Below are 21,494 nucleotides of genomic sequence, written 5' to 3'. Positions count from 1 at the left end.
AATGTTACTCAAAGTTGGAGTCCAACACGATCGCTAAATGGCTGAAGATAGTGTCAATCATTGTTTCTCCTCTGTGATTGGACAAAGAATGAAACGCCCATATGAGTTTTTCTTCCGGGTTGAGATCATGGCGTGTTGCTGAACAACATGTGAGTTTGGCTATCCAGAAAGCTGGAGATTTAATGTAAGGAATATTTCATTGTAAATACGGAGACTATATTATAGAATGTCTTTAATTCGAAAACAAGGGTTTGTATAGAGGCTTGCTACGTATTTAGGACGAATATCAAAACATGTTACCTTCAGCTAACGATTATCCCATGCATGTTTTCAGTTCAAAGGGGGATACAGGAATGCTACTGATTCACTTGACTTCTTTCTGCTTTTCTAAATAGTTACGCTTGTATTAGAGTGGTCAAACAGTATGTGGTTTTGTGTTTTTACATTTGAGACGATGACGTCGATAACGTTCATCATGAATGTAAACGTTTCAAATGTAAAATCAACAGTTACATCAAAGAAGTCAAAATTGCACTAGAGCCTGACCATGTCCACTCTCTAGGTTGTGGTGTGTCATCATCAGTTTAAAATCCTTGAAACAAGCAATTTATTCACAGTACCTTTAATTTTCCCAGACGTCTGAATCAACATCAAACATGGCATCAGTGGAGGAAGACTTCCCTCGAGGAGGGACAGCAAAGAAGCCCACTGAGAGTAAAATAGTGGCGCAGCGGACCGAAGTGGACAACCTGTTCCAGGTAGAGTTCAACTCTTTTTTTTGTCTTTGTGTCCACATATATATGCAAAGACATACTTTATCTGGACAACTCACTGGATTGTCACACAATACTACACAGTGTATTCTTCTAATTCACACCCATACATTACTGAAGTGGAAGCCCTTCTTTCATGTTTGCTCTTCTCATTCTCCCTTCATATTCCATCGTTTTCACAAAATGTGTAGGTAAATGTTGATAGTGCACCATATACTGAGTCTCACACTAGAACATATCAGTAAAATGTCTTCCCCAGTTAATGATGGTTGCGTCTTTCTTGCAGTCAAACGAACAAGCAGAAACTAAGAAAAGAAAGGGGGCGGGCAAAGATGATGGCAAGAAACTCAAGAAGCAAAAGACGAGCAAAGAAAAAGGAGATGGTCTGACACTCAATGCAGCAGCCAAGTGTGTGGAAATCCTACATATAAAGGTAATATATTTGGAAAGACCCAACGCATAATTGGAATTTGTTAAACGTGTCAGGTAGACTGTTTTTCTCAGTAAAATTATATTTAGTGTGTCATTTCTGTGAATCAAAAGGTTAGTCAGGGTATTCAGCATAGTATCTGACTTGAGTGGGTGTGGTTTCTTTTCCCCCAGAATGTGAAGGAAGGTATGCTGATGCTCGGCTGTGTGAAGGAGGTCGCAGACTTTGAGGTGACAGTCAGTCTGCCTTGTGGTCTAAGAGGTTTCCTCAGCATCAAGAACATCAGCGACTCGTACACCAAGCTGCTCAATGAGCAGCTGGAATCAGCTGACACAGAGGTAGGCCTGTGGAGTGATTATTTGAATATACTGCTAATAAAGAAGTTGGTACACATTCCAGGATATGTTGTAATATATTTCTAATATCTGGTTCCTGTACTTCACAGGAGATCTGCTCTCTGCCACACCTCTTCTACCCCGGCATGGTGTTGAGATGTGTGGTTGCCAAGTTAGACGTAGCTAGAGGAGGCTCTCTGAGCATCCAGCTGTCTGTCAATCCAAAGCTGGTCAACAAGGGTCTCACCTCAAGCTCTCTGAAAGCTGGCATGGTGAGTCATTAATGCACATAATCAGTCAAACAAATATTCAGTTTGATTTTTTTTTTTTTAAACCAAAAATGTATTGATATGTTGTCACTGTGTATTGATGTAGGTCTTGAGTGGATGTGTGGAAAGTGTGGAGGATCATGGCTGCATAGTTGACATTGGCATCAGTGGGTCCAAAGCCTTCCTGCCTATGAAAACAGTAAAAGACAAACACAACAACCCAGAAGGTATTACAAAGCATTTTAAATTTGCTTTTCATTAAATGAGGTAATTCATTCAGAGAAAATAATTGCAGAGATCAAAATATCTCAGGAGTTTACATCTTACTCTGCGTTCTCATGTCTACAGAGCTGAAAGTGGGTCAGTATGTGACCTCTCATGTGGACGAAGTAAAGAACGAAGGGCGTGTGATCCAGCTCTCTGTCAACCCCCTGACCATCTCCCAGGCCTGTGCTGAATCCACGCAGGGATGGAACCTCACCAACCTTCTGCCTGGTCTTCTGCTCAAATCTACAATCAAGAAGGTAAAGATAAGAAGACAGTGACATTTATTATGTTTAGTTTATTATTATAATTTGAGTCCAAATATAGGATGAAAATTCATTGGTTAAAGTCAATTGTCTTTTGTTCAGTGAATGATCTCCTGTTTATTTACTGTCATAAATTCATTTTGATAATGTTGAAATTTCTTTATTGCAGGTGACCAAACATGGTCTGATCCTGGACTTCCTGTCCTCCTTTAGTGGCCAGGTGGACTTTCTCCACATGGAGCCAGAACAGGCGTCCGACTACACAGAGGGAACTGAGGTAAACCTGACTCAGCACAGGGATGCTTTTGGCATCTAATGGATGTTTTCAATTAAAATACACCCTATTAAAGGTCTCAGATGAAAGCATTACATGTTACCACTCAGTCTTTCTGTCTCACATGCTCGTACTTGATTATAAATTTGGCATCCTAACCCTCTTTTGCGCTTTTGCATCCATCCACCCAGGTGCAAGCTCGTGTGCTCTACGTGGAGCCGTCCACACGTCTGGTGGGTTTGAGTCTGCGCAGCTTCCTCATTCAGCCTGGGAAAACTATTGACCCCACCCCTGCGGGGGGTGACCGCATTGGTGAGGTGGTGAAGTGCTGCAAAATAACGACTATACACCACATGTCTGGAGCCATGTTGGAATTGCCTGGCAAAACATTGGCATTTGTACACGTGAGTCAGTTTGATGCTTCGCAAGTTTTATCCAATTTTAGTTGTAACAAAGAATAAATTCTGTCTGCTGATATGCTGTCACCACAGCATTGGGTTAAAATCATTTTATTGTCTTTCCCGACAGAGGAACCACCTAAAAGAGTCAAATGAGACAGCGAATGAGAACAGAGCGCTGGCGATGCCTGAGCACACCTGCAGGATCCTGGACTACAGCCCCATTGACCAAATTCATTTTGTTAGTCTGCGCAGGTGTGTGGCTCTGAACTTCCCCCGTACTGAGCATTGAACTCAAAAATCCATTTTGAAATTCTGACAAAAATGTTTCTCGTCTTATTTGCAGGAGTGTGATTGAGAGGCCTTTTTATAGATATCATGATATCCAGGCTGGTCAAGTTGTGGAGGTAATTGTAAACTTTGCTCATGTTGACATTTCTAAAAATCTGTTAGGCAACACATGGCGACGTCTCACTTTAAAAGCCCAAAGTGTTTACATTTAAGTCGCGCAAGGTTGACAGTCGGACCTAAGAGGAAGCAGCAGTGAGAACATACTTAACATCAGAAATGCAATGTTTCAGTCAGTGGCAAAGGCAATGCAAAAATTTTCTTTTAAAGCATCGCAACTTTGGAAGCCAGTCATGGTACACTACGCGAGTTATACAAGTGTGATGTGGAAACATGAGGCCTCCAGGTCACGCGCACTTCAGATGGACTTTTCAGTCAAGTAGGAGAAATCTTGTATCTAGTAGTTAAACCTTTGCAAGAAAACATATCGGCACATTCATAGATTTGGGATTTTTCAATGAGGGAGTAGGTATAGATGTAACTTTAAGGATTCTTCATGAGGAAATCAAACTTTTTGGCTAACATCTGTGTAGATTGATTAAAAAATTGAGTTAATGAACAAAAAATGAAATCTAGAAATCTTTGTTTTTATTATGTTTAAACATTCATTCAATGACCCTTTCCACATATATTATTTTTTCCTTTGTATACGTTCCTGTCTCTCTCCCTGATTCTGTTATCTGTCTCACATCCTCTTTCTTCCATGTGTCTTTTCCTCCAAGGGCACAGTGTCAGTCCTGCTGAATCACGGGATGGTGGTGCATCTGTCTGACCACATTAAAGGTCTGGTGCCTCGGACCCACCTCTCTGACATCATCCTCAAAAACCCAGAGAAGAAGTACATAGAGGGCATGAAAGTCAAATGTCGGGTCAGTGCAGTTTACTCTACTTTGTTTTAAGCCACTGAGAATAAAATCTGTAGAATGCACAGTTTCAACTCTTTGGCAGATATGTGTCTTATTCCTCTGTGTTTGTGTGGGGATGTATTCCTGCAGGTGCTGTCAGTAGATGCAGAGAATAAGAAGCTGTACCTGACCAGAAAGAAGGCCCTGGTTGAAAGCTCCCTGCCGTTGTTCCTCAGCTTTACTGACGCTCGTCCCGGCAGCTTGTCCCATGGCTACATTGTCTGCATCAAAAACTTTGGCTGCATTGTTCGTTTCTACAATAACGTCAAGGGTCTAGTGCCACTCAGTGAGCTCAGCTCTGAGCCCATCATCAATCCTGAGGAGGTCTTCTATGTCGGGCAGGTGAGGAAATCAAATAAAATTTAGGAGTGATCCGGTGTAAGGTTTTTGTTGTCTTTGTTCGAGATGTTTGAGAACCACCACAAGCCCTTGATTTGACATCTGATTTGTTCATTTTGGTTGACCATCCAGGTGTTAAAGACTAAAGTTCTTCAGTGTGACCCCGACAAGGCGAAGATGGTGCTGTCCTTCAAGGCTGCAGCGAAGGGAGAAACTGAGGAACCTGCCAAGCCCCAGTTTGACTGTGAGGTGGGGAAGGTAAGTTAAAGACCTCAAGCTTTGGTTTTGTCTCTCTTTTATCATAATGGGCCAAATCATGACCTCTGCATTTCACTAATGTAACATCTGCACTCTGTATGTGATGTAGAGGCTGGAGGCCAAGGTGCTGAAAAAGTTGCTCTTCGGTCTGGAGGTGGCGATCCTCCCTGATGAGATAAAAGCCATACTACCCACCATGCACCTCTCTGATCACATGTCCAACTGCCCTCTGCTGTGGGAGAGCCTGCAGGAGGGAGACAACATCTCAAACCTCATGTGTTTCGGCAAGAACAAACAGAATATTGTATCCTTTCTTTATATGGTCTACCGAAATTTGCCCTGCTTAGATTGATTTTGCACAGTATGAAATATTTTATTGGCCTTCGATGCTTATCGGGAAGTTCATTCTCACATTTTCTAAATATGAAAAGCAGGATCGTTGTGTTTTCCTTAGCTGTTCCTCTTTTAAAGACTCTCACCAAGAAACCGACCGTGAGGTGGTCACTGGAGGAGGGAGTGGTTGCCAAGGACTTCTCAGAGATCACAGTTGGGATGCAGCTGATTGGCTGGGTCAAGAACATCATGTCCTATGGCGTCTTTGTGGAGTTCCCATATGGCCTCGTGGGTCTTGCACCAAAGTCGGTGAGTAAAGGGCTGTTGTGTGTCTTCACACCTGAAAATCTGTATTTACAAGTTGTTTATTTCTCCTTCTAAGATTCTTTCTCTGCTCTGCTTCCCAGGCCATGTCTGACAAGTTCATCAGTGATGCCACAGCCGCCTTTCAGCTGGGCCAGACAGTCATCGCTAAAGTGACCAACCTGGACGAGGAAAAGCGGCGTTTCCTGATCACACTGAAGATGTCAGAGGTCACAGCTTCAGAGGGTGACGCCCAGACCAGACTCATTAATGGTCTGCAGGAGAGAAGATCCGTGAATGAAATGTTGGCTATGAAAGGTATGCATGTGTTGTCTCTGAAGTCACTTTAGATTTGGATATAAACGGGCTCAACATAAATCAGATGTTATAAGTCAGGCCTTATGGTGTCTATCTCGTTGTCTCTCTCAGATAACAGCGATCTTCGCCAGCAGCTGGCTGCTCTCTCTGTTGGTCAGAAGCTGAAGCTGACCACGGATACTGTGAGTGACAATGGAGCGACATTTACGTCTGATGATTTGGTCGGTGTTTCCATACTGGCCAGCAAGAACCATGTCATGGGTATGTATTAGAAACATGTAATAATTAATGTTTTAGTGTTTTTGGTTTGAAATTCCTAAATGTTTTACTCCTTTTTAACCTCCTAGGACCTGGCGTCCACATATGTGGACCTCACATTTTGGGTTCTCTAGACCACAATACTAACTTTTTCTTAACAAGGGCCTGGTGACCACATATGAGGATATTATACTGCCACTCAGTAATCGGAATTTAAAACTAATGTCCTCATATGTGGACATCATTTTTCTCAGGTCCCAATCAGCCTAAATAGCAAAGAGAAATTAAAAATGCACGTCATGCAAGAGTTCGGGTCTTAGGAGGTTAAATATCATTCACATTTCCTGCAGTCTCTTGGAATGCATATAGCAACATGAGCTGGTACCGGGTTTTCATGGTATCATTGCATCCAACCAAAATGATGTGGTAAATAATGAAATACTGCATTATTGATTGGCTGGTGTCTGTTGAGCTCCTTACATACAAACATACATACAAATAACACAAATGTCCTCTCCAGTAATGTCAGGACACTGCAGTGAAGATATTCCTGCCTTCTCTCTGTGTTGTCTGCTACATGTTGCATGATTACCTTTAACACGTTACATTTTTTGTTTCACATAAAATACATGATGTGCTTTTCAGGCGTTAACTTGACCTCAGGACAGAAAGCTACTGCGGTCATCCTTCACGTTGACATCCTCTCCATTGTGTGCATGTGTCCATCCTTTCTAAGCTGGTGGGAAACAAGAAATCTGTGAGTGTCACTCTTCCTAATGCCATTTACTGACCTGTTTTCAAAGTAAAGAAAGTTAGGATGAACACGTTTTCCCTTTAACGTGCTGTAGGTGGTGTTTTTCTAAAGAGTCAGACAGCGTGAGACAATATTGTCTTAGTGATTTTTATGTAGGGGACTGTATGGAAATCACTGTGGTTGGACGGAGGCTGAAAGGTATAAATAATTAACTGACTGCGGTGTTTCTGTATTTTTGCAGTTAAATGAAGGATCAAAATACACAGCAATGGTGCAGTACACAGACAAAGATTTTGCCGTCATCTCATTGGGTGATACGGCCCAGTTGACCGTGATCCAAACTAGCAGCCACCTGAATGAGATATTGCTGTTTGAGTCAGAGAAGCTGAAGGCCGGGATGAGTTTGGCCGTCGAGGTGATGGAACGCAACTGTCAGGAACTACAAGGGCTCCCTCTAGTGTCTTGGCAACGCACTGCATCAAAAAGACAGCGCATAACCTCGGAGAACCAGTCGAGCTCCAAGGGTCACTGCTTCGGTGAAATCCTGCAGGGGAAAGTACGGACAGTGAAGCCCACCTGCATTCAGGTAGCACTGGACGATGGAAGCACAGGCAGCGTGCACGTGTCTGAGGTGGTGGAGAACACAAAAGTGTGTTTGGGATCCTTCCCGACGTCCTCGGTGAAAGTGGGCAGTGTGGTCAACGTCAGGGTCATTGGAGGGCGAGAAGCCTCCAGTCACAGGTAAACACTCATGTCATGCCTCATTTTACATGTTGGAATAGACCCTTTTTTTTTTCCTACTTTAGTTCCTACTTTCCTAGTGTACTTTAGTCCATTCTTAACCTTAAAATCCCTGTAAAAGTATAAAAGTGAATGTGATGATTTTATATTTATTATTTGTTAAAGTGTATTGAACTTAAAGTTAATTTTATGTATTTTTCAGATTCTTGCCGTTTTCCCATCCCAGATATACATACACCATTCCTGAGCTCACACTTATACCAAGGTAATTGTATAGTACAGTTCATTGTGCAATTACCATGTCCAACATTACATAATATGCCGCATGATATCCAGAATGTTATTGTGTAATCCTAAAGTAAATTAGTAGATTTACAGTGTTCTCATTTTTCAACCAGTAAATATTACCATTATATAAACCTGTTGTGTTGTCATAGCTGTTCACATGTTATGTCTTTTTCTTTTTCTCTCTACAGCAAACTGGATAAGAGCGTAGATTGCAAACCAGTTCCAGCAAAAGAGAAACTTAAAAGCTATAAGGTCGGGGAAGAATTGACATGCTTTGTATCAAAGGTAAGTTTTGAAAATTGTAAAGGCATACTATAACTGCATGGGTTTCCACAAAATTTTACTTTTTGGTCATAAGTTGACAAATGGACAACAGCTTTTAAGGAACACACGTGCAGCCGTGTTTTTTAACGTGCTTGTGCTCTGCCACCAGTTCAATCCAGAGAAGAAGTCTTTGGAAGTCACCACTGATCCGTGTGTGACTGGGACGGTTGAGCTTTTGGCCATGATCACTGATCCTAAAGTAAGTTTAAAGCTGTGTCTGCATTATGTCGTTTCATATGTATCGGATGAGCACGTCTTGTCATCTTTAACATTCAAGTGCTGAGAATGACTGAAGTCGAAGGCTTTTTACAGCTGGAGAGAAAGTAAGATTCGATGAACCTTTCATTTAAATCTCAGTAAAATTGTGCTTATCCTCAGGACGCCAGACACCCGGAGAAACTATACAAGCTGGGCCAAGCAGTCCGTGCTAAAGTGGTAGAAGTGAGCTCCAAACCTCATCGCTTTGTGCTCTCACTCACAGGTAGGAGCACCTCAGACTGTGTCTTGTTGGCTGTTCTATTTTTGCATTCTGTATCACTTCTCCATATTGATTTCAGATTGTGAATGCTGAATGCTAAAACACAATTTGATTCCTGGGTTCCCTTTGCTTTCCAGGTCTCCATAAATTGGAGAAAGGCAGCGTTACTTTGGGGATCGTGACTAATAATCAGCCACAAGTTGGACTCATGGTCAAGCTTCCCTTCGGCGGCATGGGGACTGTTGCTGTCACTGACCTTGCTGATGCCTACAGGCCAAACCCCCTGGATGGGTATAGCAAGGATCAGCTAATCAGGTCGGTACATGAAGCAGCGACCTTTGTATAAAGATCCTTTATTTATGTATTGCACATAGTCTGAGACTAAGGGTCAGTTTGTGGTCTCGCAGAACTAGTTTGTAAGACAAAACATGTTGAAAATCAAAAGTGGTTGTAGTTGTTGTTCCTGAACAGCCACACTGGAAGGCAGAGTGAAAAGCTGGCAGGCGTAAAGAAGGAGAGATGATATCGTTTAAAAACAGGGATACAGGGAAAACATTCATCATGTTGCACAAAGCCTGTTTGATAGACCAGTTCAGTTGTTGCCTTGTAATGTTCTATTTCATTTACAAACTGTGGATAACTTTTTTTTTTTTTGTTTGTTTTGCATGAACCTAAATGAAAGATAAGTTAACTTTCTGGCAGTGGGTCATTATAAGAGCCTAATATCATGGTTGCAAATGTTGATCTTCCACTGCCCAGAATACATTCATGGGAAATTGCTCAGACAGAATACCAAGAATCAGCAGCTACAATCCACCATCGTCAGTCTTGACCATCTCAAAGCGCAGATTAAGACTTAAACTTTTTAATGTCCTCTTTTGCCTCAGGTGTTTCCTCCTCGGGTGTGAAAATGGCAAGTGGCAGTTATCTCTACGTCCATCGAGGTATGACGTGTCACTGTAAAAGTCTAATGCATGAGTTTACACAGCTTAGGACAACAGTAAATCTTATTAGGTTGCGTGGCTGATTGAAACCCTTCTCCCTCAGGCTGAACCCGGAGCAGGCCAAGCCAGTGAAGGACCCAGAGGTTTTGTCTGTAGACAAACTGAAGGCAGGCCAGATCATCCGAGGCTACGTCAAGGCTGTGCGAGAGCAGGGCATCTTCATCAGGTAACTGAGAAATTCACCCAGCACTGAAACTTAACTTTAACTAATTTAGCTTTAACTTTCTTTAGCGCCAGACAGGACAGAAAGTGCATTCATATCTAAACTCCACAGAAACATATGAACTTCCGACAGGAACAACACGCCCCTTGTTTCATTCTAGTTATTTCAGCCGGTATCATGACATATCCTCTGCCCTGCTCATTATTTCTTCTCACTGCTTTGTGATCTTGTTAAAAATGACAGAGTGTTCACTTGTCTTCCAGGTTGTCTCGAGGTTTAACTGGAAGAGCCCAGCTTCAGCAGTCCACCAAGTTCTTTGTTAACAACCACAAGGTCCTCTCTGAGCACTTGCCTCCCAACACTCTGCTCACCACTAAGATCCTCAGGTACAAAAAAAAACAAAAACACATCTCAGCTCTGGGTTTGTAATAATGAACATATGTCCAAGAGAACTTTATTGTCACTAAGGTTACACTCTGATCCAGTGTAACTAGCAGTTTAATGAGTTAAATGTCTTGTGACGCATGAATGTAGAATGAAAGACAAGAAGCCGTCGTCATACCAGACATCAGAAACTGATAAGGGCAAATGGGAAGAATTTAGCAGCGTAATGCCTCTCGTGTGTCTTTGCATGAGCTCTTGTCCACCGCAGCTTTGGTTACAGAATCAATACTGTCATCGTGTCATTTTTAGTCTGCAGCTCTTTTCTATTCTCGTCCTCAGTATTGACGAAGAGGAGGAGTTGGTCGACCTCTCTCTGCTCCCCGTGGACACCGGGAAGCCAGATGTCCTTCCAGAATCTCTCGGTTTGCCGCTGCGTCTTATCGGAGAGGAGAAGAAGAAATATGATTCTAAGAAGAAGAAGAAGCGCACACTGTCTGAGAGTGAACAGGTAACAAACGGCCTGGGTTTCCTTGGCGTGCTGACGTCAGACTTTCTTTCCTTCCTCACTCCCCCTTTCCAGTGTACATGACTCGCTAGTCAGTCTTCGGAGTTGCTGAGGTGTTTGAAAGTGAGCAGTACCCAATATGGGGAACCACCTGCACATAGATCTGTGCCATCTTCATTTATCATGCACTCATTATCCTTTGGTCTGACAGCAATAATTGCTGCATTGATCTTTGCCCCAGTCCCTCTGCAAACCCTACAGCTTTAATTACAACCAGATGGCCACTGAAGCAATTGCGTGCATGTGTTGTGGTTTATTTAAACCTTGATGATCTTTATGTTGTTTTATTTGCCAGAAACAAGCAGAGTCCCAGGTCCCAAATAAGAAGAAAAAAACAAAGAAAGCTAAGACAGAGGATAATGACAGCGGAGTTGAGGTGTACTTCAGGGAAGATGATGATAAGGAAGATGAAGAGGAACCCAAACCTGATCCTGCAAAAGTAAGTGAATATAATGCTGCTCAGAATGTGCAGTGATATTATCTAATAGCCAGAAAAATAAAATTCTCCCTCCCTCCCCTCCCTCAGCAGGTGTCACCCAGCTCTGCGGGTCCAGCCCGACTGCAGGTGGCGGCAGGTTTCTCCTGGGACGTGGGACTGAACTCTCTGAAGCCTGCCTCTGCAGCTCAGCACGGGGACTCCAGTGATGGAGAGGACCAAGACAGAAGCAGCAAGGTGAGACAAACCTAAACATACAACTTACTATCATCGTTTTCTGTATCCTGCTCAAAGATAATCTCTTAGAAGTCTTTTATTTTGGATTTATTTCTCTCTCCGCTCCTCTTCATCACTCATCTTCTTGACCATCCTGTCTTTCGTCTTGAAACTTCTCTCCTCAGCCCCAGAAGAAGTCTCGTCATGAGGTGGAACAGGAGAAGAAGGCAGCAGAGAAAGCGCTGGTACAGCGGGAAACCGAGCTCATGGATCCGAACCTGCGCCCCGAAGATGCGGCTGCCTTCGAGCGCCTGCTCCTCGCCTCACCCAACAGCTCTCTGCTTTGGCTCCAGTACATGGCACATCACCTGCAGGCCACACAGATCGAGCAGGCCCGCGCTGTGGCTGAGAGGGCTCTCAAAACTATTTCCTTCAGGTGATTGATAAAATAATGGATTTATGTCACTCATATTGGGTCAGTCTTTAAACTTGCAACCCAAAGGTTCATTGTTAACGTCCAAGACCACTTTTAACAGCACATACTGGTGTTAGATAATACTATCCTGTGTTGGTCCAGGGAGGAGCAGGAGAAGCTGAATGTGTGGGTGGCCCTGCTGAACCTGGAGAACATGTATGGCACAGAGGAGACTTTAAAGAAAGTATTTGAGCGGGCGCTGCAGTTCTGTGAGCCTATGCTCGTTTATCAGCAGCTGGCCGACATCTACGCCAAGTCCAACAAGACCAAGGTGCAGTCTATTGAGTTTTTCCTTAGTTTGACATTTTACCCTTTCAATGCTCAAATGCTGTGTTCTGTGCCTTTAAAATCGACGTGTTTCTCTTACTCTGTGTTGTGGGCTGTTTTGTGGCTGTATCCAGGAGGCAGAGAGCTTGTACAAGACGATGACGAAGCGTTTCCGTCAGAATAAGGCAGTGTGGCTGAGTTACGGGACCTTCCTGCTCCAGCAGGGTCAGAGCGATTCTGCCAGTGCTCTCCTGCAGAGGGCACTGAAGAGTCTGCCCTCCAAAGAAAGTAAGATAGCCTGGCTGAAAGCTCAAGATATAGCCTACCACAAAAGAGTATGATGATGATGATATTTTTTTACACCCACTATTGACTGAAACCAGTTAGTCATCCCCTCCCCCGTTCGACTGTGCAGTCTATGTCAGAGTTCAGTGTATGTAACTAGTTAGATTCTGTTTCCCTGCCCCAGCTGCGTCTCTCCACAGGTTTTAACCTTTATGTGTTGTCATCCTTCCTCTCAGGTGTGGATGTGATTGCCAAGTTCGCTCAGCTGGAGTTCCGTTATGGTGATGTAGAGAAAGGTCGCACCATGTTTGACAAAGTCCTGACAAGCTATCCGAAACGCACCGATCTCTGGTCTGTTTTTATCGACCTCATGGTCAAACATGGATCACAGAAGGAAGTCAGGTGAGCAAATGATCATTTTCCAAGCCTTATTGGTGTATAACACTGAGATCTGTGAGCTGGTTACGTGTATAATCAAACATACAAAGTCTTTCATGGTGTTTTCCAACTTCCTGTGTCCTGCAGGGCGCTCTTTGATCGTGTGATCCACCTGAGTGTTTCAGTGAAAAAGATCAAGTTCTTTTTCAAGCGCTACCTGGAGTACGAAAAGAAGCACGGCACCCCGCAGAGCATCCAGGCAGTCAAGGAGAAAGCCATGGAATTTGTGGAAGCTAAAGGCACCGAGGCTTCAAATTAAAGACCAAATACACACATGTGGACTCAGCCAGCTCTCCATACCTATTTGGAAAAAAGTTTGTGGCTGCATAGTTTCTGAATCAAAATAATCACCTTGGTAGCTTGTAATTAAGCTTTTTTTTTTTTTTTTTAAGTGTCATGGACTGTTGAACCTGAAGTTAGGGTTTGATGCTCTAATGTTGCAAAACACAACAAACCTTTGTAAATCATCTATAAATGTTAAAACAAAACAAACAAACTGTTATTCAATATGTCATCAACTTACATTTTAATCCATTTTGTATGTAAATGAGTGTGAGCTAAGGAGAGAATAGTGGATTTCATGACTATTAGTTTACTGTTTTTAAATGGACTTTAAGTTCCTTATCAGACTCATTGGAAATTGTGTGACTGACCTTTCAATAAATCCAGCACCATTGCAATACATTACGTGACGTTTTATTTAAAAGCAACAAATACAAAATAACAATATATATAGGGACACGTTTACATACAATACATACAAGCAAGACTAGTTTTCTATCAGTCTCTTTTTAAAAGGAAAGGGCCTGGGACACAATCGGTAACAATATTGTCTACGTAAATCGTCATGGTTGTAATCCCGCTGGTCGTGGTTTCAGCCGGAGGTTGTGGCTACCTGGAGCATTTCACCTACACTGGCAGTATTGAAGATGCATGTGTGGCACAGGGTTATAGGGTGACTGACATGGTTTGTGCTGGCTGTATTGGTAACACCCCTGAGATATTAGAGGTATCCATTCTAATCCTGTACTCTGATGTCCCGCTGAATGCCTGTTGTGTTGTTTGTCTCTGGCAGTGCTGCACTAGTCATCCAGTGACAGCCGCAATGATATCCTGCTCTCTAAAGTGGCTCCTTTTCCTGTCATGTTTTTGGTGAACAGTGCAATATGGAAGTAGATCTAGGAGCATTTTTATGAAAAGATCCTATTCATCCACCCTCTCCCTGACTGATCTGACCAAATGAATTTGGTGCTGTCAATATCCAATTCCACCAAGGCATATTGCTCAAAGGTCAGCAGCAAGGTGGCCACTTGGGTTCATTATCAACATTTCCTGTGAGATGTCTTAAAGATGCACGCTGTCCATCATCCCTGGTGTATTTAATATGTGTGTTTTCTGTAAGGGGAGTTCAGTTTCCTCTTCCCCAAATCCCTCACACCTCCTCTGGGTCCATGGGACCCTCAGCACCCTGGGGAGCGTCTGTGTGGAGCCGGAGGATGGGTTTGTTACACATGGGGCACACACTGCGGATCTCCAGCCACTTAAGCAGGCACCTGACGGAACACAGACAGTAACAGTCAGCTTAAACATTGCATGACAACAATTTGGTTTTCCAGGAGCATCTTGGATAATACTGGTATATAACAATAAACTCCACACTATGTTTAACACCTGGAATCATTAGTAAGTACTAATAATAAAGAAGCTATTACTAATTTTATGCTGGTTTGGTTCAGAATATGAGTCTCGTGGCTGGTTAATTACAGTTTTGCTCTTGTGTTTTTGGATAAACATGACATTTGGAAGTAATATCCTCACAAGTGTAATGTATTAACCTTAAATAAAAATGAGCTTGAAAAGGCAGTTCAACACTACCTCTAAAAATCAAATTTAAAAAAAACAAATCTATTACATTTACTTAGTGGTCAGGAAGAATGGAGGACCACATGTCACTGAAATAGTAGCATTTAATTAATAACCAATTTCACAATAAAAATAGGCTTTAATAAATTTGTTTGCAAATTAATTTATTAATCTATAAATACATTGTATAAATTGCAAAGCTATTATTTAATATTTTGATTGGAATAAAAAGTAATTTAATAAAATCATTTACAACTGAATTATGAATCGTCAATAAATACTTAAAATACTTTAAAAAAATAATTAAAAACGGGTTTGCAAAATAACATAAAACAGTCAATAAGTACATAATTTAAAAATATATCGATGAATCCATAGAAAATAATGAAATCAAATCGATTTGAAAATGCTGTTTCAAAAGAGAAATAACTCGATCAAAGAAATTGAATTAAGAATAGGCCTACAGATTTTAATCAGGAATTAAAAAGGGCAATTTCCTGTCCCATTTGCATGTCCATTTCTTTGCTGCTTTTTCTTTTCCTACTAGCTATTCAATTTGTTTAGTCATTTAGCTTCTCCTTTCCAATACACTTTGGGCCTTGGACTGGTAAAATGAGATAAAACAATGCAAATTAGCCATTGGGTGGATACTGATTTGCAGCAGTTAATATAAAAGGAGTTCAGTCAACACTTTCAGAAACTGTTCATTAAGTTAGATGAGATTTAGCACCAGCCAATGAGCTTATCTTAGCAAAAAGACTGCAAACAGCTAGTGTTAGCCTGGTTCTGTCTTAAGGTAAGTAAATCAACCTAACTTCGCCTCTAAAACTCACTAATGAACACTTTATATCTTGTTTGTTTTGTATAATATAACATGTAGTTTTATGCAGGGTTATTTGCCGGGCAGTTGGCATTATAATAATACAATGGCATCTACGTGTCTTTAGGTTACCTAGCAACCAGCGGAGACTTCAGGAAACCTGGCCCTGTTTCCTTTCTTTATACCAAGATAAACTAAGTTAAGCTAACTCGACTATAGCTAGCTATATATTTACCATACAGGTATGAGAGTGGTATTAAAGCTTTATAATTTCCAGTTTATTAACACTCACTTCTTGTGAAATGCATGTGAGCATGGGCACACTCCCAGTTCATCTCTGGTCCTGAACTCTTCCAGACACACCGCGCAGGTTTGCTACAACAACAACAACAACAACAACAACAACAAAAAAACAACAAAACAAGGTCAGTGTATGTGTGTTATGTGTTGCCTCCATCTTAATTCAGTAAAGGGGTTGTATCTCACCACAGCCAATAACATTACCATTTGTAGCTAAATTAAGTAAATTTGAGAGGTAAATTACTTTCATGTGACCTAGATTCAGAGCATGACACAAATATAACTCCTTGTTTTTAAATAGTATTTTTAACTTATGTTTCAGTAACAGGACTATCTCACCCTTCCCTTTTCCCAAAAACAGAGATTGCACATTGAACTGAAAAACAAAATTACCCCTAACCACCACAGCTGCCTTGACAAAAAGAAAAGAAAGAAAGAAAGCAGTCGCTTAGGAATCACAAGAGACAGGAAGAAATCTTTTTTTATGATACATTTTGAATGAGTGCAGTTATTCCTGGAGTCCTAAATTCTGCTACAAGCAGAGAGTCAAGCAGGCACTCTGACATTTTTAAATAGCTGCATTCGAGATACAAGATATTTTCAGGACATCTCCACTGTGAGTGAGTTCAGCATGTTAATCACATCGGAGAGGAGAAATTGATTGAGTTAACCAACCGAACCCTCCCAGCTCATAATGGATCATCTGAGCTGGCACGGAAACAGTGTGGGTAACACGAAATGTGTACAGCTGTTAGGGTTTAACATACATGTTAAAAGACCCAAGTGACATTTACATGCATGTCAAAGAGTGTGACTTACTCCGAGAAGGCTCAGTTTCTTGCTTGCTCCCTTCAGCACCACCTACAGTGGGAAAAGGGGGAGGTAAGACCGAAGCATTGGGTCATGTGAATGATGTGTCAGCACTATTATGTTGGCAGAAAAGCCATGGTGTAAAACAAACTTCAGATGTGTTCAATGTCCTGATGTGACAGCCTAAAAATATTTGCAACAGTTTTTGTTGTTGTTGCTTTAGTTGCATAGTTTAAAAAAAACATCCTGAATACAGATAAAACACACAGCTGTAGCTCAGCCTTCCCCAAAGCTTAAAACAAAACAACACTAACTGTCACCACACCTACCACAGCACACTGTCACTCCCTGCTACCTGCCTATCACCATCAGGCCTTTTCACACTGCAGCTGGATTAATGCTTTAAAATCAGAGCGTAGGTAGAGACACATGGATGGAGTGGAGATCATCTATAAACAGTGGTGTTAGATTTCACAATTGACAAAGACAGTGTGAAATGCTATAGTAGTATTTATAACCTGCTTCGAAAGCTGATGTTACATGTTAACTAACAGCGACAGAAATTTCAGAGACATACCTCATTGTAGCTGAACTGCTCCCTTGTTCCTTGTTGTTTCAGCCTAACAGGGACAGAGAGAGAAAAACATCTGTACAGTAGAAATGACTGTACTGTAACTACAGTCAGGCATGCTATTAATCAATACTCCCATTTCCTACTACTGCAATAGGAGTTATGGATAAAATCCTTCATCCAGATATAGTTCATTTTATAGCCGAGTAGTGATATATATTGTTTTACAATAAATTTTCTACCAACATATTAAGAAACTGTGAAAAACACAGGTGATGCATATATACATACACACACATATATGTATACACACACACACACACACATATATGTATACACACACACACACACACACACACACACACATATATTTATATATTGTTAAACCTGCATTAAATGATGACATAATATCACCATATGAAGCTGATATGGCAACCATGTTAGCTAACAGTTGCTAATTGAGATTACAAAAATCAATCATCACTGTATGATGAATGAATTAGCGAACAGGTGTCATTTAAACATCCAGCAGACACAGAGCAACACTATCAATAATTTTGAGTCGTGTTTGTGTACACCTGATTAATCCAAGTCCAATATTCACTGTCTTTTTAGCTCTGCTTTGTTCTCCACCAACTCCTGAGGGAAATATTTGGCTATTTAGCTGTTAGATGCTCCAGACTGTTTATCTACTTAGCTAGTGAGCTTATTAGTTGCTAACTTTGTCTGTCTGCAGTTTGGTGCTGGGCAGGTAGCGAACAGTGGGTTTTAGAGCCTTTCACTGACAACAGCTGCCTGCTGCAATTCAAACCGACACTGATGAGTGCCGTGAGAGTGAACCAAAAGAGTAAGGTTGAAACAGTGAGGGGAACAGCAGAGTTGGTTATAATTCTTGGGTTCATTAATACGAGCAACCATTTTGACATTAGACATAGTCATTTGTCTCCCGTTTTAAAACTAAGAAATTACATTATTTATATATATATATATATATATATATATATGTGTATATATATACATAGCTACATAAACACTAGCATAGACTTATGTGTTTCTTTCCTATTCTAACAATCATAGACTATATTGTGGCAACTTTGGCAGCTCTGCAAGTCAACCCTCCATAAATTTGCATCATGATTGCTTCTATTATCACATATTAAAATCTTATTACCAAGGTAGATCTGAATTTTAACCTGCTGTGGTACACTGTGTTGCAATGCTTGTTCAAAAAAAATCTTTTTCTGGATAGTTAACTGGATGAAATGTCATGTCTTCTTTTGTACTTCTGTAACTCTCTCACTTATTACCCAGATTTTCACAGTCACCCATGTACCTACCTGAAAAGGTAGCAGCAGAAGATGAGGCTGAGCATGAAGACGAAGAGGCCGATGCCCAGCACAATGACATACACATTGAGTGGGAGGTGGTAGATGTCAGACGTCATGCTGCAGTAGTGTTCAGAGCGCTGAGAACCCAAACCACACAGGCATCCTGTCAAGAAGAATACAAATTACATACTTGACACACATTTAACTCTTGCCTTTAACTGTTAGGGTTAAGAGTCCAAAGCTACAAGTTAGCTTAAATACATTTAAGAAATCTTAAGCCTGTCTCATTTCTTATGTGGTTATTTTTTTAGAGGAGTAACTTTCATTCTTTGTTTGGATGCCCATGACAGAAAACTTTGGTTTTTAAACTTAATTTTCATAGAGAGCTGCTAAAGCCTGTCTTGCAACTTCATAGTTTGGTCTCCCATTATAATCACCTGTTGTAATCTCCCCTTTAGATCCACCATTTCAGTCTAAAATGGTAGCATAAACATTAGACGTTAACTGTTATTTGTACAGGCTATTGTACTGTTGTGAATCTAGAAAGCACTTAAGCTCATGAGATCTGTGTTTGTTGATAATTAACTAGAACATGGAGCTATATTGCCATCAGGCCTTGAGCCTCGGGGTGAGTACAGATATGAAACTCGAACATATATTTGCTCGACAGTAGTCTTAGGGTATGTGGCACTCTGGCTAAAATATTTAGTGAGGAGTTCAAGGTAATAGTTTGTGTTTGTTTGGGTACAGGTGTGTGCATGGAGCTGTGACTGGCACTGCGGTGGCAACTGAAGCTGAAACTGAACTGCACGTTAATTGTCTGCGAACAAGACAAACATGGAGGACAGACACCACTTCCGCCACACCACCATCTGTTCCACAGACTCCATAGAGGTGACTGGTGGTGTGTGTGTGTGCGTGCGTGCGTGCGTGCGTGTGTGTGTGTGTTTGTGTGAGTGACAGCACTGGGGGATGGAAGGGTAGGGGTGTGCTGCGTCTGTCTGCATGTATTTGTAAGACACAAGTGTGTGTGTGGGTTGCAGGTGGCAGGGGGTGGGGGGTGGGGAATATTAAACAGGATGAACTCTGGGGACTAAAGGACCATTTGGTAAAACAATAGCAGAGGAAGCCCCACTTCCACAGGCCACATGTGTTCCTATTAATTTGCGGCGAGGATGCTCTTTGCCAGCCTCTAAGTGTCCATGTGTCTCTCTTTAGAGTGAATGAATGGGTACAGCTTGCACACTGTGGGGGGCATGGGTTCGATAATTTGACATGGCTGGGGGTTGGGGGATTTATGGGGTGGGGGGCTTGTAGTCTAGGGAAGACCTAGGGCAGCATAATGAGAGATACAATTATATGAACCTGGCATGGATGCACTCAGCAGAAACAAAACAATAAAATGGCATAAGGTCAGAGGATAAAATATCTTCAGGTTCAATTGTCATAGCTGTCAAATAAACATGACCTTGAATGCGGCTTATTTCCAGTGCCTCACCCTCCCCAAAACACAAACTGAGGCCTCCGCTCTCTCTGTGATTTGCCACATCCATTATGTGGAGCCCATTAGTTTGCAGTCAGCAACTAAGTAACTGAGTTTATGAGATACAAGTAAGTACATGTGCTACCACCTCTCATGTATTTGGCAGACGGCAGAAAAATCCACTCACTTACCGTTACACCATTGGAATGGTTGCATGAAATTTGACTCCCAGGGCAGCAGCAGTAAATTCAGGCCCTGTCAGGAGTAGGTTGGATGAGAGCCAAGCTCGTGGGCTGGAGCTCCGGACACTGAATCTGTTTGGAGCCTGGATTCAGTCACTCTGAGCTGGATCGCTCTTTTGTTGGGTTGTTTTACCTCCTCAAAAAACAACCATCAAGATTTTCAGATTTGCTCAGATTCCACAAATCCTCAGGAGGTGTGGTTATGTTGGCTCAGCAGTCTGTGCTGCCCAGCATTCCCAAATCTGGATTAACCACTCCGTGTAAAGATTGGGAGATTTGGGACTGGAGTTTGGACCAGCACTTGAGACCTCATGTGCTTCTGGATCCCAGCGAGAATGATGTCATCACGGGAGAGAGAAGAAGAGACAAAGAAATCTTGTTGACAAGAAACGATTGTTGTTCAGATGCCTCATAACATGTGTTATTCAGGAGTTGTTATTGTGAAAAGCTGCATCTCACTCAATCACAATGTCATAAACAACACAGGCTTCTTGATTACAGGAAATACTCACGTTTCCAGTAGAAAAGAGCCTCTTTGACTTCACTTTATCTCTGCAGTATCGTGCCTTCACCAATTTCAGTGATATCCACCGTTCAAAATGACAGTCCTCGTCCAATGAAGGTAATTATCTGGCATTAATCTGTGCTTTGTCTTCCTCCCAAAGCTGCTTTTTTAACAGAGGATTTTCACAAGTCTCATCCCCCTCTCTTCTTGTCTGTTGTCTCCTCCTCCAGTCCTCTGATCTTGCAGTGGGTATTCCTCCTCAGTACAGAAGGCAGAAATGTACTTCTCTCAAAGCCCAAACAAAGTGAGGACAGCTCCATGCAGTCAACAACAGTCCTCTAGCTGGGTTTGGTGTTTTGCTGGTGAGTGTGTGTTTGTGTGTCAGTCAGTGCATGTGTGTGTGTGTGTGTGTGTGTGCGTAGGGGGGGATCCTACTCTCCCTCTAACCATCTGCTCCTTCAATTGAGAAAAAAAAAAATCAGAGACAAAGGCGATGTGTGTGCACAACTGTGTCTGCGTGTGTCGTGTTCAGTCTCTCCCACCTCCAGCTGGCTTTGTCATGGCAGGCTTCCCCTCTTCCTCATTCAATCCATAATGGTGCTCAGAGAGAGCCTGCAACTCGCCTTTCCCTTCCTCCCCTTGCTCTTGCTCTGCTCTGCCTTGGGTTTGTAAACAGATCTCTG

General features: G+C 41.9%; 2 protein-coding genes across 2 annotated transcripts; one reads left to right on the top strand and one right to left on the bottom strand.

Moving 5' to 3' along the window:
• The first annotated feature begins 103 nt into the window (after positions 1-103).
• On the top strand, positions 104-13,573 carry pdcd11 (programmed cell death 11). The gene is given in 37 exon segments (XM_087178191.1): positions 104-184; positions 636-758; positions 1,060-1,206; positions 1,377-1,541; positions 1,649-1,810; positions 1,914-2,034; positions 2,156-2,331; positions 2,507-2,614; positions 2,803-3,015; positions 3,140-3,264; positions 3,356-3,416; positions 4,080-4,226; positions 4,353-4,604; positions 4,734-4,859; positions 4,969-5,163; positions 5,331-5,501; positions 5,600-5,813; positions 5,925-6,074; positions 6,717-6,776; positions 6,779-6,828; positions 7,067-7,566; positions 7,769-7,831; positions 8,043-8,139; positions 8,288-8,377; positions 8,557-8,659; positions 8,794-8,971; positions 9,544-9,600; positions 9,704-9,826; positions 10,087-10,209; positions 10,547-10,715; positions 11,068-11,211; positions 11,299-11,445; positions 11,610-11,860; positions 12,002-12,170; positions 12,301-12,454; positions 12,688-12,853; positions 12,977-13,573. Coding segments are annotated over 36 exon segments (5,451 nt in total). The 5' UTR covers positions 104-184; positions 636-656; the 3' UTR covers positions 13,149-13,573.
• Positions 13,570-21,494, bottom strand: LOC111666725 (RING finger protein 122). Its single transcript, XM_023422169.2, has 8 exons — positions 21,354-21,494; positions 20,819-21,267; positions 20,256-20,625; positions 18,591-18,744; positions 17,260-17,302; positions 16,692-16,733; positions 15,865-15,947; positions 13,570-14,442 (listed from the first exon to the last, which is right to left on the bottom strand). The coding sequence occupies exons 3-8, from the start codon at positions 20,278-20,280 to the stop codon at positions 14,322-14,324; spliced, it is 468 nt and encodes a 155-aa protein (XP_023277937.1). The 5' UTR covers positions 20,281-20,625; positions 20,819-21,267; positions 21,354-21,494; the 3' UTR covers positions 13,570-14,321.

Source organism: Seriola lalandi, unplaced genomic scaffold, assembly GCF_002814215.2.
Source record: "Seriola lalandi dorsalis isolate HSWRI2012SDOR001 ecotype SW California unplaced genomic scaffold, Sedor1 jcf7180002054678, whole genome shotgun sequence".
NCBI lineage: Eukaryota > Metazoa > Chordata > Actinopteri > Carangiformes > Carangidae > Seriola > Seriola lalandi.
Note: the sequence above shows the minus strand (reverse complement) of the source record. Positions and strands in the feature narration are given on the sequence as shown.